Consider the following 18,360-nt stretch of genomic DNA (forward strand, 5'->3'; position numbering starts at 1 on the left):
GACATGCGGCTAATCCAGGTAGAATCTGGGAGCAAGTCATTCCCTTGCTGCAATGGGCTCATCTCATGGTGGCTTTATCTGCTGAGATTACATGGTGACCCTTTGCCTGCTAGCCCGGACAGCAGGTCCTTAGGGACTGGAGGCCCAGCAGACTCCCTTTCAGGCCTCTGGATTCCTGGAAGAGGAAGGAGCGTTCAAAGGTGAGTTCAAAGGTGCCTTCCGTCTGTATAGGCAAAACGATGTTACCAGCAATAGCAATGCACTTGGAAGCAGCCAACGTGGGTTGAACATGAACACATGGATGCTGAAGATCCTTTCTTTCTTTAATTTTTTTTTTTTTTTTTTTTTTTTGAGACGGAGGCTTGCTCTGTCGCCCAGGCTGGAGTGCAGTGGCGCGATCTCGGCTTATTGCCAACTCTGCCTCCTGGGTTAATGCCATTCTCCTGCCTCAGCCTCCAGAGTAGCTGAGACTACAGGTGCCTGCCACCATGCCCAGCTAACTTTTTGTATTTTTAGTAGAGATGGAGTTTCACCGTGTTAGCCAGGATGGTCTTGATCTTCTGACCTCGTGATCCGCCTGCCTCGGCCTTCCAAAGTGCTGGGATTACAGGCATGAGCCACCATCCCTGGCCCTCTCTAAAATTAAAAAAAAAAAAAAATTTTTTTAACTTTAACTAGGTCCTCACCAGACATAAAATTTTTTTAATTAAAAAATTTTTTGACCAGGCACAGTGGCTTGCACCTGTAATCCCAGTACTTTGGGAGGCTGAGGTGGGTGAATCACGAGGTCAGGAGTTCAAGACCCACCTGGCCAAGATGGTGAAACCCCGTCTCTACTAAAAATACAAAAATTAGCTGGGCATGGTGGCGGGTGCCTGTAATCCCAGCTACTCAGGAAGCTGAGGCAGAGAACTGCTTGAACCCGGGAGGCAGAGGTTGCAGTGAGCCAAGATTGTGCCACTGCACTCCAGCATGGGCGACAGAGTGAGGCTCCATCTCGAAATAAATAAATAAACAAACAAACAAAAATTTTTAAAGAGACAGGGTCTTTACTCTGTCATCCAGGTTGGAGTGCAGTGGTGCGATCATGGCTCACTGCAGCCTCGACTTCCCTGGGCTCAGGTGTTCCTTGCACCTCAGCTGCCAGAGGAGTAGCCAGGACTACAGGCAAGAGCCACCATGCCCAAGCAATCTTCTTGCCTCAGCCTCTCAAATTATTGGGATTACAGGTGTAAGCCACTGCTCCTGGCCCTGAAGATTTCCTGCTCTCAGAAGAGACCATTGCCTGGCCCTGGCTTGGGATATGTCACCTGGAACTTCTGGAAGTTGCTCTCCTGGCAGGGGAGAAGTTGAGTTCTGGTGTGCCATGCTTGGGGGAAACTGGCATGATGGAAGGAAGAGAGAGAAGGCCATGGAAGGGAACTCAGGTTTATCTGGCTCTTGGCCTGTGCCAGACCCTGCATTTAAGCCTCCTAAATATCCTTCAAGATGGGCATTGTTACCCCCATTTAGGAAATAAGAGGCCGGTCGGCCGGGCGCGGTGGCTCACGCCTGTAATCCCAGCACTTTGGGAGGCCGAGGTGGGTGGATCATGAGGTCAGGAGATCCAAACCATCCTGGTGAACATGGTGAAACCTCGTCTCTACTAAAAATACAAAAAATTAGCCGGACATGGTGGCGGGTGCCTGTAGTCCCAGCTACTGGGGAGGCTGAGGCAGGAGAACGGCATCAACCCAGGAGGTGGAGCTTGCAGTGAGTGGAGATCCTGCCACTGCACTCCAGCCTGGGCAATAGAGCCAGACTCCATCTCAAAACAAACAAAAAAAGAAATATGAGTCTGGGCACGGTGACTCATGCCTGTAATCCCAGCACTTTGGGAGGCCAAGGTGGGTGGATCACGAGGTCAGGAGTTCGAGACCAGCCTGACCAACATGGTGAAACTCATCTCCACTAAAAATACAAAAATGAGCCAGATGTGGTGGCACGTGCCTGTAATCCCAGGTACTCAGGAGGCTGAGGCAGGAGAATTACTTGAACCCAGGAGGTGGAGGTCGCAGTGGGCTGAGATCGCGTCGCTGCACTCCAGCCTGGATGACAGAGCGAGGCTCCATCTCAAAAAAAAAAAAAAGAAATAAGAACTTGTGCTAGGTGTGGTGGTGTGCATGGGCAATCCCGGCTACTCAGAGGCTGAGGCAGGAAAATCGCTTTAGCCCAGGAGTTTGAGGCTATAGTGTGCAATGATTGCGCCTGTGAATGAATAGCCACTAACTCCAGGCTGGGCAACATAGGGAGACCCTATCTCTAAAAAAATGATAATAGTGTAAGAGAAACCTGAGGCCCAGAAAGAAGGATATAACTGAAATTGACCCAATAGACAGTTTTTCCTGATAAACAGAAATGGACACATCTGGTCTTAGAGCTTGAATCTCACCAGATTCAGACAGTGAGATACCAGGCCTCTCAAAAAGTATCAAATAACTGAAACTCACAGATCATAGCATCCAGACAGGGAGACCCAGGCCCCTCATTATCATGATTGCTTCCTTACCCCTCTGGAGTTCCTGTTTTCCCTTACATTGTTACGTTTCTTCCCTGCTGTACAAACCCCTAATTTTAGCCGAGGAGATGGATTTGAGACTGAGCTCCCATCTCCTTGGCCGCAGCACTGGATTAAAGCCTTCCTTGGCAATCCTCTGTGTCTCAGTCATTGGCTCTCTGTGTGACCCACAGCAGGACCTAGATCGAACCCCTGGTGTGTCAGTAACATAACCACAAACCAAACATGGCCTCTTGGAGGGGAAAGGAGAAATAGTGGTGCTGCTCATACAGGCTGGACCTGAGCTGGGAATAGAAAGAAACACAGATAGGCTGACTGTATTTTGTCTAAACTGGGCGCTTCTGAGAGTGAAAAGGGGCAATTAACATGCCAGGCCAGTAGACATCAACTGGACTGTTCCAGGCAAACCAGCATGTATGGTCACTACTCACAGAGCACCAGAGGGAAGCCATGCTCTGTGAAGCAATGGCCACCATTTACAATTTAATCCTCACAGCAACACTAAGGTGGATGTTGTTCCCTGGCCATGATTTCTTCTGAGAGCAAGAATTTGACAAATGAGGATGCTGAGGTTCAAAGAGGTTACTTAACTTTCTTTGTTTTTTTGAGACAGAGCCTCGCTCTGTTGCCCAGGCTGGAGTGCAGTGGTGCAATCTTGGCTCACTGCAGCCTCCACCTCATGGGTTCAAGTGATTCTCCTGCCTCAGCCTCCTGAATAGCTGAGACTACAGGTGCACACCACCACGCCCAGCTAATTTTTTGTATTTTTAGTAGAGACAGGGTTTCACCATGTTGGCCAGGCCAGTCTCGAGCTCCTGACCTCAGGTGATCCACCTGCCTCAGCCTCCCAAAGTGCTGGGATTATAGGCGTGAGCCACCGCGCCTGACCAGTTACTTAACTTTCTGAAGGTCCCACAGCTAGTAAGTGAGGAAGCTTTGGCAGGCTCCAAGCCCTTGCTCTTTCTGTGAGTCATGTTGCCTCCAAGGCCCAGGGCCATTGGAGGAAGACCAGAGGAGGAGGCCACCTGGAGAGAACGAAGCTTGGGTCTTGGAGGGTGACAGCCCAGTCACCAGACCATCCCTGAAGTCCCTGTATGGCCTCTCCCAGGGCTGGCTTGCAAGGGAAGGTGAGTGTGCAGTGGGGGTTTAGGGCAAGGTAGAGGCCCCCCCAGGTTTCCACAAGGATCGTCCTGGGCTTCCAGGGAGGCAAGACCAAGGTAGAGGTTTGCCTGGGAATTTTCTAGGAAAGAAGTCATGCCCTGAGTTGCCCCATTTTTATGACTGGAGAACAGGAACACTACTACATCAAATGGCAGGTATCCTGGAGCCAGGACTGTCCCTTCTGGTCTATAGATTCTGCCATGGCCCTGGCTCAGTCTCTTTGGAACTCTGAGAGAATCATAGTGGTTCGGGATGCAGGAATACTCCAGATTAGCAGCAGAAGGTGTGCAAGCATATGCATGCATGGAGAATTTTTAAGCCTCAGGGGTTAGTTCTTGCTCCACTCACAAGCCAGCCTGACCCTCCAGGGGGGACCAGTGGCCATAGCATAGACAATGGAGGGCACACACCAAAGCTCAGATGGCCTTTGGACTCCCCTTGACTTATGACATCACAGGCAGATGGGTAGGAAATAGGCCACTCCGTCATCCAGTCAGGTGGATCACAGCACCTGCTCGCACCCAGGCCTGGGCCAGTGGCAGGTCTGCAGGGCGAACAAGGAAAGGAAAGTCCTGGCTCTCAGGGGGATGAGTCTGCCTGTGGTACTTCACACAAGCATAATGACCTGAGGCCTCTGCAAGCCAAAGCTGTATAAGCAAGGGCTGATCATATGTCTTCACTCATTTATTAATTTTTCTAATTAGTGAAGTTATTTGAAGTAGTTTTAGGTTCACAGCAAAACCGAGTGGAAAGTACAGGGAGCTTCCATATCGCACCGTCCCCACACATCCACAACCTCTTTTCATTCATTCATTTTTTTCTTTCTTTCTTTTTTTGAGATGGGATCTTACTCTGTTACCCAGGCTGGAGTGCAGTGGGTGTGATTTTGGCTCACTGCAACCTCCGCCTCCCAGGCTGAAGTGATCCTCCCACCCCAGCCTCCCCAGTGGCTGGGACCACAGGCGTGTCCCACCATGCCCAGCTAGTTTTCTGTGTATTTTGATAGAGACAGGGTTTTGCCATGTTGCCCAGTCTGGTCTCGAACTCCTGAGTTCAGACAATCCACCTTGGCCTTCCAAAGTGCTGGGATTACAGGCATGAGCCACCATACTTGGCCTGTGAGAAAACATTTTAAGTGGTCAATTTTCAAGGCATAGTAAATCTAAGTACTGGCAGCCAGCCTGAAAATGTAACAAACCACAGGGCTCATGCATCTAGAAGGTCACAATAAATGAACAGAATGTAGAGGAGGGGTCAACCCATAAAAGGGAAAAAAGTTTCATTATTGGGAAATCTAAACTTAAGTGGGGAAGGGGATGGGGTATAATCTTATAAGGGGGATAATAAAACATAGGCAATGTCTTAGAAGACATAGTACTCGATCAATGAGGAACTGGGGGAGGGACTTTTGTGCTAGGAGATAAATTACCTGCTGTGACTGTCGCAGGTGTGCCGGCCTGCAAGACACCCGATCTTGCAAGACCACTATTAAAAGTCTCACTTTCACTGTTCTTCATGCCTCTAAGTCCATTCTTTGGGTTTGGACAGGTGAGCATGTTTCTCACAACCTGGGAGCCTGTCCAGGATCTCTGTGCCTGCGTGGAGTGGGACTCTGGCCAAGAGAGGAGACATGTCCTACCCAATTTAGGTGGCCTGCTCTGTCGGGCATCCCAGCTCCCCACAGAAGCCTTAGATAAACCCAAGACTTACTCAGGAGACAGTTGAGATGACACAGGGAGAAAAGCAGGCACTGTGGCAACCAGGCAACCTTGTGCATGAGCCAAGGTGGAAAATTGGACTGTAAGTACTGCCTTGGTGGTTGGGCATTTTCGGCAGTTGAGTGTGTGTGTGACTGAGATGTATCTTAGATACAAAGTGAGTGCAGAGTCCCAATCTGTGATTCTCTTCTCCCGAGAGGGAGATGGCTGGAAACGGATGAAGCTATTCTCGGGGTGTGCAAGAAACCTCCAGTAAGGGGGGTTGAGTACACAGGGAAACTCAGAGACTGACTGAAAATGGGAAACAGGAATTCTAGGCTAGGTGATAAAGGAAATAGGGAGCCAAAGAGACTCCTTCTGACATTCCCCCAGATAGTCCTTTGGGGAGAATGTGGCAGGTTTGGAGGAACAACCCTCGAACCAGGGACAAGGAAAAGCAAAAGATAATAAAGCATTGCTGTTTTATCTGGCCCAAAGACCCATTTATAAGCCTTCAGTCTTTTGGCCCAAGTTTGGCTCAGATGAGGATTGGGTGTGCCAAGCTTTAATTCTCTATGTGAATGATAAAACTCCACCCTCATAAGAAGAGATGTTATGCTCTCTGCTGGATCAAGGAATTCAACCCCATGTTCCCCTTCAAAGAAGAAGAAAAAAAGCCTAGTAAAAAGCCCTCACCTAGGGAAAAGCCCTGGGACCCCCGTCATGCATGCCCGCTCCATATGTCGCACAAAATAGGGGACAGGAAGATCAAGAGGCAGCAGGAGGGTTAGAGGAAAAAAGACCTGGAGACCATGGGGGAGCTGAACCAATTGCTTCTTTAAATCCTTATCAAAATTAAAAAAAAGAATTAGAACAGTATAGGAGAGATATTGAGAACTTCCCTATCCACACAGCAGGCATCTAGCATGTTCCCTTTTAGGGAAGTTCTTATGGAAGAGGGAGAGACTGACTTTGTAAATGCTCCTCTTACAAGTACTAATGTTAGGAATTTCAAGAAGGAAATGAAACTACTCCTAGGAGATCCCCTCGGTTTAGCAGACCAGCTGGACAAATTCATAGGACCCAGCTTTTACACCTGGGCTGAAACGATGTCTATCTTAAATATCCTGTTCATAGGAGAAGGAAGGGGAATGATTAGGAGAGTGGCCATGACTATCTGGGAGAGGTAACACCCTCCCAAGGCAAGAAGTCTTGACAGTTGAACAAAAAACTTCCAAATGTTGATCCCAAATGGGATAATAATGATCCCAGGGACCAGGCCCAAATGCAGAACCTCAGAGAACTAATAATTAATGGGATCAAAGAGTCCACTTCTAGGACTCAAAATGTCTGAAAGGCACTCGAGATTCAACAAGCAAAAGAGAAAACTCCCTCTGCATTCCTGCAGAGGCCAGAGATCAGATGGAAAAAAAAACAAAAAACAAAACAAAAAAAAACCCTCCGGATTAAATACAGAGGACCCAGTAAGTCAAAGCCTTTTAAAAGGTAACTTTGTAACTAAGAGCTGGCCTTGTGGGCCAGGAAATGCAGCTGCAGGTGTGGGGGTGGCAGGAGCCCAGAGCGGGAGCAGACAGCTGAAATAAAGGTGGACAGTGTGAGAGAGCTAGTGTGAGTAAACCCCTGATAAAAGAACTAATGTCTATAGTACACAAAGGGAGTCATTGGGGACCCCAGGCTCTGTGTAATGCAATACTTAGTGAGGCAGCCTTGTTGGCTGGGGTGGATGCCAGGATTCTTGGTCTTGCAGCTGGGGAGATCGGGTCCCACAGGTGGAGTGCGTTTGGAGCAGGAATTTGGTGGCCGGGGGAGGGAGCAGCTCTGCATTGAAAGGGGGATCCTGAGCAGGTTGCCAAGTTGCAATAAAAATGTTTAGTTTTCATAAATGGGCTAGTGAGGAGGGGGCTAGTGCAGAGGGGATGTATTATCCTCCTAGGGTCTGATGATTTAGTTGTGACCAGGTGTGCTCTCTGTTTAGAGCAGTTTCTATCAGCCTTGACCCCATTTTGTCACTTTTCTGGGAGGGAGAGTGTCTGTGTTTGTTCCAGGCATCTTCTTGCAGCTTCAGGCACCCACCCCCCAACCCCAGTCCGCTTTTAGCCTCCCTATCTTAGTGTGCCTAAAGGGAAAGGAATGTGCTTATTAAGGCCCACTGTTTTTACTGGGGCCCATTGTATGAGTATGAAGTTTGGTGATTACCCAGGAGACTTCCCCCTTCTGTGCTTGAGCTGTTTATCTGTGATTTACAGGCTGAGCTTTCAGGCTGCCCTTTGTTAGAAGAGAAGTAATGTCTTTGAACTGCATGAGGTTAGAAAGGGAGCTTTCTGAGCTGCTTTTTGTTAGAAGGAAAGTTTTCTGCCAGGGACTCACTGTACCCTGTCTACCTAAATTTCTTTCTGCCTCCTATAACATTAGGAATTATGGGTGTATAGGTACTTATACCCTCGCTAAACAAGTATGTGGAAATTGTGTAACTTGTCAAAGGATAAACCAAAAGGTAATTAGAAAACAGGCCATGGGAGGAAGACCTCCTGGACTAAGACCATTTCAAAGCATCCAAGTAGATTTTACAGAAATGCTCAAAGTAGAAAGATTAAAGTATTTACTGGTGATTGTAGATCACCTTTCCAGCTGGGTGGAAGCCTTTTCTCTCCCAACAGCCACTGCCAGGAATATGGTCAAAATATTAGAACAGATTGCACCCAGATTTGGCCTGGTGAAAAATATTGATTCAGACAATGAGAGCCATTTTACCTCAAGGGTGTTAAGGGGAATTATGGAAGGTTTACAGATTGGATGGCATTATCACACCCCTTGGCATCCCCCTTCCTCTATAAAGGTAGAAAGAGTGAATCAAACTCTCAAAAAGCATGTCACCAAACTAATCTTAGAAACTAAAATGCTTTGGACCAAATGTCTCCCAGTAGCACTCCATAGGATTAGGACAGCTCCGAGAAAAGACTTGGGATTGTTCCCCTATACGTTATTATATGGGCTCCCGTATTTAGGCAGAGCTACAGATCTCCCTACTATGAAAACCAAGGATCAATTCTTAAGAAACTATATACTGGCCATATCCTCCACCCTGTCATCCCTTAGGTTAAAAAGACTTCTAACTCAAACTCCGCCCTTAAGTTTGTGGTTCACCACTTCCAGCCTGGTGACTTGATGCTGATTAAGACTTGGAAAGAAGACAAGCTCCACCCAAGCTGGGAAGGTCCCTATCAAGTGCTCCTGACCACAGAGATGGCCCTGCAAACAGCTGAATGGAGATGGACCCACTATACTAGAGTCAAGGGACTGGTAAAAGAGCCCCTGGAAGGGAGGGAAAAAGACCAGTGGAAAGTGCCCGAGTCTAACTTTAACTTTAAGGAATCCTTAAAGTTAACTCTAAGAAAAATTTAAAAAGAAAACATGGGCTGGCCCCATTTCTGGAAGTTAATATAACTGGGATGGGCTACTATGCAAAGAGCAGAAGGTCAAAATGGAAACTGGCAGGGGACTCCTCTCTACCCAGTCAGGTTGGTGATTAATGTGACCAAGACAGTCGCACCCCAGACTATAAGATTTAATGCCTGCCAGGTTTTACCTTGTGGAAATTAAAAAAATCAGAGACAGATCTCACAGGCAGATAAGTATCTTTGCCCTAAACCAAATACAGGTTACAGTAGGGCATCACCCTGCCCAAACTGGGATAACATATAGTGGACTACCCAATTTCAGGGTTGGACAGTAAACATGGGGTGGGTAACTCCAAGCTGGAGACCCCTAAAGAATAAACTACATCTGTCCAAGGGCTTCCTGCCACATAACTGCCAGAATTTTTTTTGAGACGAGTCTCCCTCTGTCGCCCAGGCTGGAGTGCAGTGGCCGATCTCTGCTCACACACACAGGAGGAGATCGAAACCATCCTGGCTAACATGGTAAAACCCCGTCTCTACTAAAAATACAAAAAATTAGCCAGGCATGGTGGCAGGTGCCTGTAGTCCCAGCAACTTAGGAGGCTGAGGCAGGAGAATGGCGTGAACCCGGGAGGTGGAGCTTGCAGTGAGCTGAGATCAGTTGGATGCTACCAGTTGAATGGCCTGATAAAACAGGTTTGCGCTAAACATGATACTAGCAGAAAAAAGGGGTGTATATGTTATGCTGGGTAAGAAATGTACTTGCATTCCCAACAATACTACCCCAGATGGGACCATCACAAAAGCTTTATAAGGACTAACAACTCTAGCCAATGAACTGGCAAAAAATGCTGGAATTAATGACCCATGTACAGGTTGGCTAGAAGGTTGCTTTGAAAAATGGAAAGGCATGGTAGCTTCAATCCTTCCATCTCTCTTAATTGTGCAGGAGTCTTAACAGCAGTGAGATATTATATAATCCCTTGTGTGAGGGGACTAGTGCAGAGATGAATTGAAACAGCTATTAATAAACAAATGCCCATGACTTACCAGCAAAGTAACCTGCTACTATTAGAAACCAAATTAAACTCACTCTCCTATGTAAGGAAGAAAAAAAGTAAACAACTTCTAGAGCAATTCAAGAACCAAAAGGGTTTAAATGAAAATGAGACCAAAGGAAGTCAATAGAAAACAGGAGGGAATTTGTGAGAAAACATTTTACATGGTCCATTTTCAAGGCATGATAAATCTAAGTATTGGCAGCCAGCCTGCAAATGTAACAAGCTGCATGGGCCATGCACCTAGAAGGTCACAATAAGCGAACAGAATGTAGAGGAGGGGTCAGCCCATAAAAGGGAAGAAAGTTTCATTATTGGGAAATTGAAACTTAAGTGGGGAAGGGGACAGGGTATAACCTTATAAGGGGGATAATGAAACTTGGGTGTCGTCCGGGAAGATTGTAACTCCATAGTACTCGACCAGTGAGGAACTAGGGGAGGCACTTGTATGCTAGGAGATAAATTACCTGCTGTGACTGTCCTGAGTGTGCCTGCCTACTAGACACCCGATCTTGCAAGACCACTATTAAAAGTCTCACTTTTGCTGTTCTTCATGCTGCTAAGTCCATTCTTTGGGTTTGGATGGGTGAGAGTGTTTCTCACAGCCTCATTCGCTTATTTTACAAACTCTGTTCCAGACATTGTTCTGGACCAAGGCCAGCCCTGCCCTCAAGGCACTTCTAGTTCAGTGAAGTAGGCAGACAAGCAGATAGACCAGCTTGGGGGTGGGGATACCTCAACAGAGATAAGCCCAGGTCAGACCAGGGTGCTGAGCCCTGCAGGGCATCCGCCAGCCTGCAGGTGTGAGGCCTGGGGAATGCAGAGGGATGGCATAGGAAGTTTTGCCTGGGCTGAATTCTAAGGGAGGTGTAGGCGTTAGCAAAGAGGGTGATGAGGGCGGGAGTGGGGTGCAGGGTGTGCAAAGCCCTGGGGGCCAGATAGCACGCCCAACCCAGACTCTCAGTCTGGCTTTAGGGTATCAATAGGTGGAGGCAGTGATAGCCTTAACTTACGGAGTCCAAAGCTGAGGGGTTCCGTTTGAGGAGGAAGGGTCCAGATGGGCCACAGCAGGCACAGTGGAGATCTGGGGAGCTTCCCAAAGGGGTGGGGTCTGTATTGGCCCTTGAAAGAGACTGGGGTGGCTGGGGCACTGGACGGTGCCATTTGTGGCTTTACATGTGTCCTGAAGATGCTCCAGGGGTTTTCACTGATGCCTCAAGTGTCAGCCCCTTGAGAATGGGATCATTTTTCTGATGGGCCAAGGGCTGACAGCCCCTTCCCTTCTGCTCGGAAACGGCCTTGGCCAACCATCTCACATGCCACAGAGAAGTAGCTGAGGTCCACCAGGGTGTGGGGTTTGGGCCTAGAGGGACTTCTCGGGTTATGTCATGTTTTCTTATTTATCCCTAGAGGTGGTTCCAGGAAAGAGGGACATGAGAAAAAGCAACCCTTTTCTAATAAAGTGAGCAGGGAGACCAGGGACTTGGAACCTCTCCTCAGCAAGTCTGTGGCAGACCAGACTCACCCGGCCTCCTGAGCCCCCTGGAAGGGGCGGTAGCCAGGCCTGGGGTAGATGGGGGCCAGGAACTGGGGGCCTGTGCAGCTGGGGCTTAGGCCTCTGCTTGCTCAGTCAGAACATGAAGACAGTAAAGGTGTCTTTTCCCTGCGGCTCTTACAGAGGGACAAAGATGATGGGGCTCTGAGGCTACCAGAGAGAATGAGGATGGCCTACCTCGAGAAGGGAGTATCCCAAGAGCAAGCTGCGTCTGAGAGGTGAGCCTGGTCACCACCCTGCTGCTCTGGATCTGCAGCAGAGCAAGCCCTGCCCCGCCCTGCTTGTTTGAGGTGGCCAGGACACACACACACCCTGCTCACAAGCACCCTTAAAGGAGACTTCTGAGCACTGTGTGCTGGGCCCTTGCACACGCGACTGTATCACATCTGTCATCCCATGAGGTGGGTACTATCACCATCTCCATTTTACTGGTGAGTAGACGGAAGTTCCGAGACACAAAGTCACTACAGGTACACGCTGGTAAGTGGCTGTGCTGCAACGTGGGCCCAGGTCTGCCTGTCTCCAAAGCACACACTCTTGATGCTGCATCCTCTTGCTCAGGCTGGGGAGGATGGAGTGGTGTGGCAGTCGAGGGCTTTGCATAACCAGATCAATAAGGATGCCTCATTTACAGGTGCACTCAGTCCATCTTTACTGTATGTACATGTGCTCTGTGCTAGGCACGGTGCCTAGTACTGGGGACACAGTGGGAAACAGAATCCACATGCTCCCTGCCCTCGGGGGCCTTTCTGAAGTAGCTGCTCACAGGTAAGAAAGAGTAGACACCCTGATAAGCACCATGGAGGAAAAGTATGGGTTACTGAGAGAGGATAACCTTGGAGCCTAATTTAGGCAAGGGCAGGGGTTTTCAGGAAAGACTTCCTGGAGGAGGTGAGTGGAAGTAAGATGAGTGACCAGGAGTTAGCCAGGGGAAGATGAATCAGAGCATTTCAGAACCAGGCTATTACACATGCAAATGTGGCAAGGGGAAGAGCTGGCTGGGGCACATAAAAGTTTTGTGAGTGGGGCAGTGTAGTGGGTGAAGGAGGGCAGATTGGGTGGGGGCCCAATGGGGCAGGGACTGGGTGGGGATCATGGAGAGGCTCTGGGAAGCCAAGGTGGTATGTGAAATGAGAACTACCTCTTTTTCCCATCAGCTAAATGGGAACCACACATTGCATGTAGCCTCCTTAGCTAATAGCTTGGGCTGTATTAATAGTGGTATAGCATGCAGGTCAAAGGAGGTGATTTTTCCTCCTTCTGGCTCAGACTGCATCTGAAGGATTATGGTCCTTTTGGGGCCCCTGCTGCCCAACATCTGCAGGAGAAGAGCCAGCATGCTGAAGGCTTTGCAAAAGCCAGGCTGGATGAGCAGGAAAGAGCAGCCTCAGGGGACAACAGTTTATCCTAGAACTCTGAGAAATGTCCTGGAGGCGAAGTTCAGCCCCAGAGAAGAAAAATGTCCTGGCACTTAGAGCTTATGGAAATGGAGGGAGTGACTGAGGGAGTGAGTCCCCTGCTCTGGGGATGTTTGAGGAGACACTGGAGGACCAGAGGTATGAAGAGGGCCCCTGCTTAGCTTCATGGGTGGCCTAGAGTCAGTCCTTGCCATTGCTTGAGCATCTACTGTGTGCTCCCTCCTTTCCACCTTCGGGCTGGAGACTCACCACACATGTCCCCTAAACACAGGATTTTGGACCTCACAAATGGTGGGGCTGACCCAGGCTAGTCTGGGACGGGCTCAGGTCTTTTTTCTGCTCAGACTGCTTTGGGGAAAACCAGGGATTGGGGATGGGTGGTGGTCTCAGGCCCATGGGCTGGCTGCTGCTGATCACCCTCTGAAGTTATTTCCCAGGGCCTGACTTTCAGAGTCCTGAGTGTGTTCTGGTGCCCTGGACCCTCCAGCTGCTGTCAGCTATGCAGTCCTCACCTATTCGGAACCTAAGAGAAGTCAACACATCCCTCCTCCACTTTCCCTTCAACTGTGTGCATACTGGGACTTCCCAGTCGTCTCTGGGTGTTCCCCAAACAGAAGGCTGCCCTGGCTCTCATACCCCAGACCTCTCACTCTTGGCTGCCTCTGTCTCTGACATTATGTTAGTCCCCAGGCCCTCACTTTCTTTCTTGATAATGGCTCCAACCCATGCCCACGGCTCCTTCCCACTGCCATCACTGGGCCTCCAGACCTGGCCTCCCTGGAGGTCCTGCCACCTAACTTCTGCTCCCCGCTTGGCCTGTCTACTCTCTGCTGAGTTCTGAGACCAGGGCCAGTTAAAAAAAAAAAAAAAAAAAAAAAAAAAAAAAATGAAGAATAACACATGTGGTAAAGTGCACACATCCACACATCTTAAGGGTACACAGCATGATGGATTTTTTTTTTTTTTTTTGAGACAGGGTTTCTCTGTCACTCAGGCTGTAGTGTAGTAGGGCAATCACTGCTGCTGCAACCCAGCCTCGACCTCCTGGGCTCAGGTGATCCTTCCACCTCAGCCTCCTGAGTAGCTAGGATACAGGAGTGTGCCACCATGCCCAGTTATTTTTTGTAGAGATGGGGTTTTGTCATGTTACCCAGGCTGGTCTCCAACTTCTGGGCTTGACAGATCTGCCCACCTCAGCCTCCCAAAGTGCTGGGATTACAGGTGAAAGCCACCACACCTGGCTGGCTTGCATGATGGATTTTTAGAGGTGTACAAACCTGTGAACCACCACCCAGATCAAGCTCAAGAACTTTTTCAGGTCCATTCTTTCCAAAAACCTCCATCCTCTAGGCTCCCACAGCTTTACTGTGGGATACTTGGCAGGTGTTGCCTTATATTCCAACCAGCTAGAGGGCTGGGACCCCTCCTGTTTGCTGTTTTTGCTTCACCCTGCTGACCTAGCACGGTGCAATGCCCGTAGGTAGTGCCCCTGAGGCCTATTAGATGGAAGAGTTTAGAGTTCGCCCCAAGTGTCCCAGAATCTGTGCCCAGTTGTCCCTCAGAAATCTGGGAGAGGCGACAGAGATGGGGGTTGAGGTCACCAGAGTGCACAGGATCCCTGAGCACCCAGTGTGCTGGTTCTGCTCAGGTGACCTGCCACCCCAGGGATGATATGCACAGGCCTGGAGGCAGACATTCTCAGCAGAGGGCTCAGGAGTGTGGAATTCCTTGTATGGATGCCCTGCCCAGAGGACACAGGCTGCAGCATAGCTCTGCCCAAACTCCCATCCCAGACCCAGAGCCTGCCTTGAGTGCCCACCATGGCAGGCTCAGAGATCTGAAGGAATAGGGCCAGGCTGTGCTTAGGGGAGCCTTTGAAGTCAGGTGCCTGTTGCAGAATGCTCTGGGAGAGGTCAGAATGCATAGCTTCTCACTCGAGGGCAAGACCTCCTTGGCTGACTTCCCCCTTCCCCTGGAACCTGTCCCTTCCCTCTCCTTGGTGCAGAGCCCAGCTAGGGAGGTAGTACCACCAAAGGAACAGAGTCTCAGCCTAGACTTGAGCAGCAACATGGGGATGGCAGGTGACTGGAGGTGGGTGGGGAGGCAGGGCAGCATGGGTGTGTGGTGCATAAAGTCCAACAGCTGTTTTGGAGAGGTAGGTCTCCAGGCTGCCAGAAGACTAGAAGATGCTTTCTTTGCTCTTAAGGCACAACCCTCCAGATCTTTGAGGAGGAGACAAAGAGCCCTTTTCTGGGGTCCAGATCCCAGTTGTCACTGGGAGTCTTTCCCTTGGGTGGACTCTTGAGTCCTGGAAGCCATATTATTCCTGTCTCCTCTTTGACTGTAGTAAATAGGGATATCACACGAGGCTTGGGGCTGCCAGGTAAATCTTTGTTTTTACATCTCATCTGCTATTTCAGTGATAGATGCAGGCCTTGGATCCCAGACACCAACATATGTCTTCTTAACCACTTGCTTAAGGCAGCATGGTGGCAAAGTCTTATTATCAGAGATGGTCTGTCCCTCCATGATTGGTAGAGGCATGGCCTTGAGCATATGAGGCCAAAGAGGGAGGGAAAGAGAAGGAGGAGAAATGAACATCAATGATCAATGCAGGTGGTAAGTACCTTAGATCAAGTGAAGTACCTCAGATCAACTTCTGAAAGGGGAAGGCTGACAAGTTAACATTTCTGGAGTGTCTGTTCTGTGACAAGCGCTTGCTTGCTCTTGTGTGACCCACAGGATGTCTTACTATCCTCATCTTACTGAGAAGGAAATTGATGCTCAGGGGAGTTATCCAATCAGAATAAAAAAGCAGGCAGATATGGTGCTGGATTCTGAGCCAGGTGTATCCAACTCCAAGGCTGGCTCCTTCTCCTCCATGGAATATACTGTCTAGGGGCCATGAGCATGCTTTCATGGTAAGATGTCCTGTCCCACACCAAGGGGCCCCTCTCCAGAGACTTTTTTTGAGATGGGGTCTGGCTATGTTGCCCAGGCTGGTCTTGAAATCCTGGCCTTAAGTGATCCTCCCACCTTAGCCTCCTGAGTAACTGTGATTACAAGCATGAGCCACCATGCTCAGCTTCTCTAGAGATTTGAGGGAAGCTTCCAACATGTAAGAGAGATGCTAAAACAGCAGTACAAATGGAACTCAGAGGAAACAAAGATGATGCAAAGAGCAGAAGAAAATGTTGAAGAAACTGCCATTGATCATTTCAGAGAGATTGGAAGATATACTGCATCCACAAAACAGGAACTGGATGCCATAGAAGGTGGAGCAATCAGAGAACAAGAATTTAAAATGTGAGAGAGTGGTAGAAAGGTAAAGTCAAGGAAACCTTTCAGAAAGTTACACAGAAAGACTCAGAGATGAACAACAGGATACAAAAAATAAGAAAATTAGATCAATCTGAGATTCAACATCTGACTGATTGAACTTCCTGAAAAAGAGGACAGAGATAACGGGGGTAAAGAGTTAGAAACACACACACACACACACACACACACACACACACACACACACAAAAGAGTTAGAAACATAGGCCGGGCGTGGTGGTTCACGCCTGTAATCCTAGCACTTTGGGAGGCCAAGGCAGTCAGATCATGAGGTCAGGAGATTGAGACCCTGTCTCTTCTAAAAATACAAAAAATTAGCCGGGCGTGGTGGCAGGTGCCTATAGTCCCAGCTACTCGGGAGGCTGAGGCAGGAGAAAGGTGTGAACTCGGGAGGCGGAGCTTGCAGTGAGCTGAGATCAAGCCATGGCACTCCAACCTGGGCGACAGAGCAAGACTCTGTCTCAAAATAAAATAAAATAAAACAAAATCAACATTTTCAGAAAAGACAAAAGTGCTTAATTGAGAGTCTACTGAGTGCCTGGCAAAATGAATATATATAAAACAAAGCAAAGTCTCTCACCAAGGCTCATCATTGTGAAATCTTAGAACACTAGGATTCAAGAGGAGATTTTAGGGAGAGGACATCTGGAATGCTGGCAGGAGGAGCTCTGCAGACAACACAACCATAACTGATGAAAAATAATTTTAAAAACAACCATTCACATTCTCTGGAATTTTTCTTAAGACCATATAGCAAATAAAGAAACATTTATTGGCCAGACGCAGTGGCTCACACCTGTAATCCCAGCACTTTGGAAGGCCAAGGTGGGAGGATTACTTGAGGCCAGGAGTTTAAGACCAACCTGGGCAACAAAGTGAGACCCCATCTCAAAAAAAAAAAAAAAAAAAATTAGCCAGATAAGTGGCACACACCTGTGGTCCCAGCTACATGGGAGGCTGAGGCAGGAAGATTGCTTGAGCCCAGGAGGTCGAGGCTGGAGTAAGCCATGTTCATGCCACTGCACTCCAGCCTGGGCAACAGAGCAAAGGGGCTTGAATTTAATTTGATTGGACTGTGGAGAAATTTATGCCCAAGTGATAAAAAACAATAGAGGAACCAGTCAGCAGTTAGTAGAGGTGTGACACCCATCTACAGGTTAACAGAAAGCTCAAGAACAGACACAAAGAAAGCCATCTTAAAGCCATGGTCATTCCAGGGTGACAGTACACATACACAAGGCTGTGGCTTCTTAGGCATGACGTCAGAAACTGCACACAGCAGGGAAATAAACTTCCCTAAAATAGTCCAGCCAGGCCACTAAATAAATAAGCAAACAACAAAAACAAGAAGCTGTGTGCATGAGGCAGAGGGGTTGTGGTTAGTATCCAGAGTTGCTGCAATTTATTATCTGAAACATTAATATATTTTATTGGTTTTTTTTTGAGATGAAGTCTCACTCTGTTGCCCAGGCTAGGGTGCAGTGGCGAGATCTCGGCTCACTGCAGCCCTCACCTCCTGGATTCAAGCAATTCTGCCTCAGCCTCCCAAGTAGCTGGAATTACAGGTGGTGCCACCTGTAATTTTTGTATTTTTGTATTAGCCCAGCTAATTTTGTATTTTTTAGTAGAGATGGGGTTTCACCATGTTGGCCAGTCTGGTCTTGAATTCCTGACCTCAGGTGATCTGCCCACTTTGGCCTTCCAAAGTGCTGGGATTACAGGCGCAAGCCACCATGCCTGGCCAATGTTACTATATTTTATACTATAAATATGTATTATTTTAACAATATATAACTACGTATATACTATATATATTATAAAATACAGTTTTTAACAAAAAAGTATGGGACGTGCATAGAAAGGGTAACATGTGACCTATACACAAGAAAAAAGCAGGCAACAGATCTGCCTTTGAGAGGGTCCAAATGTCAGACTTAGCAAGCAAAGACGTCCAAGCAGCCATTAAACAACTAAAGGAAACCACACTTAAAGAAGTAAAGGAGGCCAGGTGTGGTGACTCACGCCTGTAATCCCAGCACTTTGTGAGGCCGAGGCGGGCGGATCACAAGGTCAAGAGATCGAGACCATCCTGGCCAACATGGTGAAACCCTGCCTCTACTAAAAATACAAAAGTTAGCTGGGTGTGGTGGTATGTG

The 18,360-nt window shown here is 48.4% G+C and overlaps 1 protein-coding gene across 1 annotated transcript in view; it reads left to right on the top strand.

Moving 5' to 3' along the window:
• PPCDC (phosphopantothenoylcysteine decarboxylase) overlaps positions 1-9,310 on the top strand; it is a 46,144-nt gene extending 36,834 nt beyond the window's left edge. The window contains exon 6 of the mRNA XM_017874982.1: positions 8,590-9,310. Coding sequence (XP_017730471.1) covers positions 8,590-8,597 — 8 coding nt within the window. The 3' untranslated portion in view covers positions 8,598-9,310. The remainder of the gene's footprint in view (positions 1-8,589) is intronic.
• The last annotated feature ends 9,050 nt before the right edge of the window (positions 9,311-18,360 follow it).

Source organism: Rhinopithecus bieti, unplaced genomic scaffold (genome assembly GCF_001698545.2).
Source record: "Rhinopithecus bieti isolate Rb0 unplaced genomic scaffold, ASM169854v2 scaffold_9693, whole genome shotgun sequence".
Classification (NCBI taxonomy): domain Eukaryota; kingdom Metazoa; phylum Chordata; class Mammalia; order Primates; family Cercopithecidae; genus Rhinopithecus; species Rhinopithecus bieti.